Here is an 8272-nt window from a genome sequence, read left to right as displayed (position 1 = left end):
TATTATAAAGAATAAAAACATTATATGAAAATATTAAACAGATAAATTTTACTAATTGACAGCTTAGTAGTTACAAAACATACTAACAGTCAACTTGCTTGGGTAACAAAGAAAGCTTAAGTGATGGTCAGCTGCATTGGTAACAACCAGTTTTCTTTTCTGCTCATAAAGATGTGCTCCAGTAGAATAAATTCATTTAGTAGTAACATATTACCAAAATTTAGTCAATGAAATTATGATTCTTATTAATGGTGATGGAAGTTTTAAGAAATTTCAATTGTAGAATTCAAATTGAAGTTTTAAAACTGTATATCTAATACTAATACCAACGAGGTATTGGCCTAGTGGTAGGCAAGTTACATCCCCGTAGAGTGAAAACACTTCAAACCTTGCCATAAGAAAACAAAGCGGTACTCGTATGAGACCAACATCATTGACAAGAAATAAGATCAATGTATTACTGAATTTGACTATTTGAGATATCTTCATGGGGTTAAACAAAAGAGTCTCTTGACTAATTGATATATTAGTTATCTTGTTTAAAAACATGAAATAAATTCAGAGACCATAGTAAGAAAATCCTAGAAATAACGGTGCAACAAAGAAAGTGACCCTTGCATATACAAAAAATATTCAACTATTTAGCATAGTTGTCACAAAAAAAAAGATGACTGAATCATGCACAACCTTTTTTAATCAATTGAAGTCCTCAACAAATCAAGAGCCAGGACTCTTAATCAAATCTCTTTCCTTGGGTTGTACCACACATTTTACAAACAAGTCCTTGAGTTTCTCATGCTCAATCATTGTGTCAAGAACTTTATCATTTAAATTTACTGCTCCAATCTTTGTTTTATCATCTTCAGCATGTTGAGCAGAGAAAACCAGTTCAGATAACCGGTCCTTTTCAGCCTGCTTACAATACTTTGCAAATTCAGCGGTGTCTTGTGTGATGAGGTGGTATGTGTAAACAAACTTCTTTTGGCCGAGTCTATACGCTCGGCTAATGGCTTGCCTTTCCACTGAGGGATTCCACACAACATCCAGGAGCACGACTCTAGAAGCTCCAACTAAGTTAATTCCCTCTGAGCACGCATTTGTGGATGCAAGCAGTACCTTTGCTTGGCTATCTTCACTATTGAAACCATGAATCAAGTGCTGCTTTTTCTTTTGACCAAGCTCGCCAGACATATACAACACTTCCTTCCCCTCATCCCACTTTAAATGTGACTTGAGTTGGTCCATGATTAATTTCAAAGGATCAATGAATTGGCTAAACACAAGAACTTTCTCACCTACCGAGTCACACAGCCTCACAAACTCCACCAAAAATCTGGTTTTGGCACCTTCATGAGGGCTCAACTGAAGTCTTTCCAACTGGTACCTGTCGACAACAGATTTTTCTTTCTTGGTCAGAGTACAGCAGAGGAAAAGCCATGGATGGACAGATGCAAGAGCTAACTTGCGTTCGAAGTTGAAGGTGCTCTGAGAACATTCAATGCTCTCTAGAATTTCTTTCTCCAAACTGCCAGGCTTCAAAATCAGCACACAGTCCCTCAGACCAGGAAGGTTTTCTTGAAGAATGCTTCCTTTGTGAACGTGAACGAAAGGATCCATCAACCCTTTCAACTGCTTAATCTTTACATCAGAAGGATTTCCTGTTGTGATGTTTCCCGGAGAGACCTGTTCCCAAGTGAAATCTTGAGATGCTTTCCTTTCCTGCATTAGTCTACTCTGACAGAACTTTTTGAGTTCCGGCGGTATCATGTCAGGAAAGGATGGTTTCACCAAGCAAAGAGTGTTGTAGAGTTCCACAAAATTGTTCTGGAAAGGAGTGCCAGAGAGAATGATCCGCTTCTGAGTTTGAATTCTCGACAGAACATTCCAAATAGAACTGCGCTGATTTCTAGGCGTGTGCCCTTCATCTAGAACTAGTAAACCAGGAACTTCAAGCAGAACTTTTCCCAGAACACTGGTTTCAGGTTCAGGGTTCTCTTTCATACTCGCATGCTTCTTCTCTTTTCTCATGTTCCTGTTTTTCTTTTTGGAATTTCCCCCTGCAAGCTTCTCGAACAATTGGTAGCTGATTCCCAGAATGCTCTTCTCTTTGAACCATGAATACAACTTCGCCATACGAACGGCATCCTTATTCTTATGCGGTGATCCAGAGCAGTCAACCTCATTAGTGGCATCAATGTGCTCTTTTCCAGATAGTTCAGGGGTGTTGAGGTTGTGGAACGGAACACCTATGTTCCATTTTTTGAACTCATCTTCCCAAGTACGCAATATAATAGCAGGAGCAATAATTACTGGTCGGCATTTCGGAAACACTTCCAGATATGTCTGAAGAAACACGATTGTTAACCTTGTCTTTCCGGTTCCAGGCGCATGGGAAATAATGCACCCACCCGCACTGGAAGGATCAGCAGTCTTCAGATTGTGAAGGTTCATGGTCCGGGCCAAATTCGTCCAAATGAACTTAAAGCCTGCTTGTTGATGAGGATAGAGGCTTTGTTTGATATCAGGAATCAGGTCCCAAACTGTGCCTTCATTTTGAGGGGAAACACCGTCTTTGTCACCCTCAGAAATATTGAACCGATCATCATAAGAGTGCAAGACGGTATCTACACCAGATGACACCCTATTCCGTGACCCTTTGGAAGGATATTCATCCACCTGTGTTGTGTGACAAGGACACAACAAGTTAGTGCTTCCTAGCAATGTATTAGATTAAGCATGTTCAAACTCCATCACAAAATCAGAGCGAAACATACTAAAATCAAAGCCATTTCTAACAAGGTAGAATCAGTTCAAAGAATATCAGAATGAAGTCAGTGCAAACATAAATAGCCAAAATATATTTAGGTTCTATGACTACCACAGCAATAAATTGCTGTTTTACGTTCACTTGAATTTGATAAATAATTATTGTATTTCATTGATAATACTTGACTTGACTACAATATATATAGACTAACAAAGAGATAAAGAGAAACTAAATCTATCTAATCCTATCTCTATTTAAATAGATATCATCTCTATTTAAATAGATACTAATCTAAAATACATAAACAAATCTTAACTATATCTCTATGAGATAAGACTAATAATAAACTAAATCTTAATAGATATTCAACACTCCCTCTCAAGCTAAAGCTTACTTAGCTTTAAGCTTGTAACAAATCGAACCCAAGAAGAAAATTATCTTAATAGATATCCCTTATTAATGACGGGCTTGGCAAATCTCTGAATTGAATAACCTTTCAAACTTTTAGTAAATCCATGGCGGCAAGAGACAACTTCTCATACTTGAAATTGAATAATCTTTCGAACTTCTGCTAAATCCATGGGCACGATAAAGACAACTTCTCAAACTTGATATGGCTGAAATTGATGCAAGACAAAAACCAATTCTTCTGGAGTGTCGTAGGGTAGCTGAGCCAGCAAACAAGGGCGAAAAACCAGCAACAATACGCCCGAAAACAAAACAAAGCTGAAGCAACAACTCACCAACAACAACCAAACAGAAATAAAACATACTTGAAGTCAATCGATTGATGGCTTATAAGACAAACAATGGTGTCAACTTTGACACAGACAACTCTCAAACATTAGAGAGTGGGCCAACGCAACTCGCAGCTGAAGCCCTAAAACCAGAAAACCAAACAGGGTCAGCGCAACCTGCAGCTGAAGCCCTAAAACCAGAAAACCAAACAATCGAGACAAAACAAACGAAGGTGACACTGTCACCTCCAAAACCAAACCAAACCAAATTGCATAAAGTCAGCCAAGATCATTGTAATAAGAGCATCTCGAACCATGAGACGCAAACTAAGATCTCAAACAGCGAGAAACATCGCAGATGAGTAAACACAGCAGACTCACGAACCAAACTAGAAGAGTTGGACCGGACGATCACCACGGTGGCGGCACAACACCTCAAAACAGAGCCAAACAATAAAATCCTTTACACCGGAGATCTAAACAATGCAACCCTTCACCAAACAAACGAATTACCATTGCCAATTGCCAAGGAGAAGAATTTCAATTCTTGCAATCACATGCAACATTCAAAGACTATCAATAGTGTAGCAGCGCAATACAATTAGATCCAACCAAACACTTCTTCAATACAACCTCCACCAAACCAGCAACAAAGGGTAACGATTGTCGAAGGTGTTGATTGTGGTCTTTATTAGGATATTTAGCAATATCCAACACTTCCCCTCAAGCTAGAGAATATATGTCATATGCATAGCTTGTAACAAATATAATTAAGATATTTCCAGATCTTCCCCTCAAGCTAGAGCATATATGTCATATGCATAGCTTGCAACAAATATAATTAACTTGCGGAGAAAAGCTACTGCTGCCAAACACAATGTCAATGCGGTAATCATAAATTGTAGAGACTTGAAATTGCCCTTCACTGCTTACTCCCAACAAGTAGGTAAAGACTTTGCCCTTTCACACAGCAGAAAAAAGAGAGTGAATCTGCGAAATCTGAAATTGCTCAAACTGTTGCATCAAGGAAATCTCAACCTTGTCATGAACCAGAATTGTAATGATGTTGGTCGAACACTTCATCACTGTGAACACATTAATTTATGAAAAACTGATTTTGATCGCCACAAATGTAATGATCTTTTTGTGATTTCTATACTGAAAATTCAGTATATGAATTGGCAAAGAAGGAAATTGACGAAGAAATCATAGGAGAATCACAAGATGAAGGGCATTAGTAGTGTTCTTTTCCATCAAAACTTCAATACCACTGCTGTTGATGAAATAGAAAGGAAAGCTCCAACAAAAACCTCTTCTGAAGCTTTACCACCACATAACGATAAAGTAAGTTCACACATGCACATAAATAGAAAAATCTGAAGTAGGCATCCAAGAACAACAAACAATACTCTGGATCTGGGCAAAAGGACCCCTGAAACAGCACCAGGAGGGGTAGACGACCTTGTCTGTGCAATTGCGACGGCGAAAGGATGCTTGGAGGGTGGCGCGAGTGTAACTCACTCGCTGAGAAGAAGACGGCGCGTGGAAGGACATTGATAGTGGCTGAACATTACTAGGGTTCCAAGACAAAGGGGACCATAATCAGAAAGAAACGAGGCCGTAAGAAAACGGCTAGAACTAACAAGCGGAAGCAAAGTACGAAAAATAAATCCAGAAAGATTTGGAAAGTCACCATGAGGGGGCTCACGGGGGAGGAGCCCCCTCACAGCGGTAGGATCGAAACTTGCGCTCTGATACCAACTTGAATTTGATAAATAATTATTGTATTTCATTGATAATACTTGACTTGACTACAATATATATAGACTAACAAAGAGATAAAGAGAAACTAAATCTATCTAATCCTATCTCTATTTAAATAGATATCATCTCTATTTAAATAGATACTAATCTAAAATACATAAACAAATCTTAACTATATCTCTATGAGATAAGACTAATAATAAACTAAATCTTAATAGATATTCAACACGTTCATTTTTTCACATTACATGGGACAAAAAATTGACAAAAAATAACTTAAATAGTGAGCATTACACTTCAATGGGAAATGATCCACATCAGCTTTTTATGCTAAATTCATATGTGAAAAGAAACTACGATTAAAGGTGCCAAAAATATTAGTTGACCATCTGCACAAAAGCTGAAAGTCAAGGAAATTAGTTTTCAATGAACCATAATCAAGACATGCTTACCACCGGTGGCCAGACATATTTTATCTCATTGGCAACCCAAGAACATTTTCTGCAAATTTCTCCAATCTCATCGTCAATGCGAAAGTCGTGCTTACAAATAAAGGTTTGATTTTCCCTTCCTTCATTATTCCCTATAATGTCAACCTGCACATCATAACACACAAGGTATCTTATTGATTTCTCCTTACTTTTGCACATTATATTGATTACCATATACATCACAAAGAACAAGCCCAAAATAAACTTAATTTTCTGATAAGTTTTGAATAAAACCAAACAGTCAATGAGTGCAGTTTTGCAAATTATCCTCGTCACAAAATACTTGTTAATTTTCTTCTTGAAATAACAGTGAGTTGAACAAGAATTCAGAATAAAGCTTTCAAGAAATACTCCTTCACTCACATATAGTGCCCATGAAAATACAAACATTAAATTTAAATGATCCTGAATTCTAATGATCCTTTTTTTAAGGGTTAAAAACTATAACCGTCCCTGAACTTTGAGCGAGTTTTGAAAACCGTCCCTCGCCGGAAAATTATCTGAAAACCATCCTCAGACTATTAAAAATAATTTGAACCCATCCCTCCGGCCACCACAGGTCCGGCCAGCGTGCTTACGTGTGGGCTGAGATCCTACGTGTACTTCCACGTCAATTAATGAGTCCTATGTGTATTTTTTTAAAATAAAAAATAAAAAATCTCTAATTAACTGAATTAAGTAATTAACCCTAATATCCTAATTTTACCTTAAATCCCCAAATTAACCCTAACAACCACACTAACCCTAAAACTAGTAATTAACAAATAGCCCAGAAACATTGAATTCTTTCTAAAACACTTTCAGTTCTATTTCTTATGTATATGAAAGCAGGTTACATGTATATTTAAATCAAAGCTCATAATCAATTCTTTCCAATGATAATCAAGCAAAAAAGCTAACTTCACAGGAAGAAGAAGAAGAAGAGAAAAAAACTAAGAACAAACCCAGAAGAAAAGGAAAGTTCACAGCTTTGATTTGAATCGAAAAAACCAAAATACACTCCTCTGGATCGTGAAACGGGTGGCTCCGATCAGAGAACCAAGAAGCCCCAACCCGCAACCCCACTCACCGCAACCCCGACCCCCAAAACCCAGAACCCAGATCGTGAAACGGGTGGCTCCGATCAGAGGTGGTTCCTTATCTATGAGATCTTGGATGGTTCAAACGCATAAACGACCCCAAATCTTCAAAGAAACCCAATAGGATTCAAATGGGTTAACGTTCAAGCGGTCAGATTTGCAATGAAACCCATTTCTGCAACCCCAGATCTGCAACGAAACATACTTCTTCTCTTCTTTGGACGATAAACCGATAAACGGCCAGATCGAACCTTCCTGCATCAGAAACAACTTGTGTTTCTGGGTTTTGGCTTTGGAAGATGAAAGAAGAGGACTTGGAGATGGTTTTTTATGGAGGGGGTGGTGGAGTTCGTGGCTGGTGTTGGTGATGATGTAGAGGATGGTGGTGATTGTGGGCTTTTCCTTTGCAAAGGATTGGAGATGATGATGCAGAGAATGGTGGACGTGTTGGCTGGTGTTGGTGAATCTGGATGATGCAGAAGATAAGGATTGTGTGATTGTGTTGGTGATTGAGATTGTGAGATTAATTTTTTAATCAGTAATAATCTATTTGAAATAAAAAAAAGTTATATGTATTTATTTATTGACGTGGCATACATAAGCTTCCACCTGGTACTCATTAATTGACGTGGAAGTACACGTAGGATCTCAGCCCACACGTAAGCACGTTGGCCCGACCTATTTTGGCCGGAGGGATGGGTTCAAATTATTTTTAATAGTCTGAGGATGGTTTTCAGATAATTTTCCGGCGAGGGACGGTTTTTAAAACTCGCTCAAAGTTCAGGGACGGTTATAGTTTTTAACCCTTTTTTTAATAACTTGAACTGAACAAAAAAATCCTTCATTCTTTCAGCTAGTACAAGAAGATTTACCGGGGAATTGATTTCTTCTAATATAAGCTGGAAATCCATCTCAGCCCACAAAGTATCCAGCTCTTGCTCAGACGCCGATTTTTTCAATGGTTCAGCCTCCTTAATGTTCCACTTCAATGGGGGTTTCTCCCCATAAGCTGGTGACCGAGTATCTACCTGAGGATTATCATCATCATGCTCTTCAAACCCATTTCTATCTCCCTTGGTTTCCTTTTGCTTTCCCAAAAGGCACTCAGCAAGGAGATCAAGCAACTGTTGCTCCTTCCGCTTCAATGGCATCGTATGGACCCTGTGATGCCCATCTTTGTTACCAAATCTTTTATCCACCCGTGCTTTCTTTTCATGATTGCTTGTGTTAATTCGACCTTTGCAAACCCTTCCCCCGTTCTCCACGATTTTATGTTCAGCTGACTCTCCCAGCTTTTCTTGTTTTCTTGGCAATGAAGAAACATTTCTAACAACTGAACCTTTGTCATGATGATCTTCTCCTCCCTGAGTACCAAGATTCGCATTCACACGCTCATTAGTATCAGCAAGTTTAGCTGACTCTCTTCCCATCCTG

The 8272-nt window shown here is 38.5% G+C and overlaps 1 protein-coding gene across 1 annotated transcript; it reads right to left on the bottom strand.

Annotated features, from left to right (window-relative positions):
- Positions 1-717: 717 nt before the first annotated feature.
- LOC130719908 (SNF2 domain-containing protein CLASSY 3-like) lies at positions 718-2789 on the bottom strand. Its single transcript, XM_057570503.1, has 2 exons — positions 2775-2789; positions 718-2676 (listed from the first exon to the last, which is right to left on the bottom strand). The coding sequence occupies exons 1-2, from the start codon at positions 2787-2789 to the stop codon at positions 718-720; spliced, it is 1974 nt and encodes a 657-aa protein (XP_057426486.1).
- Between the last annotated feature and the right edge of the window lie 5483 nt (positions 2790-8272).

Source organism: Lotus japonicus, chromosome 1 (assembly GCF_012489685.1).
Source record: "Lotus japonicus ecotype B-129 chromosome 1, LjGifu_v1.2".
Classification (NCBI taxonomy): domain Eukaryota; kingdom Viridiplantae; phylum Streptophyta; class Magnoliopsida; order Fabales; family Fabaceae; genus Lotus; species Lotus japonicus.
This window is presented reverse-complemented; position numbering and strand designations above follow the sequence as displayed.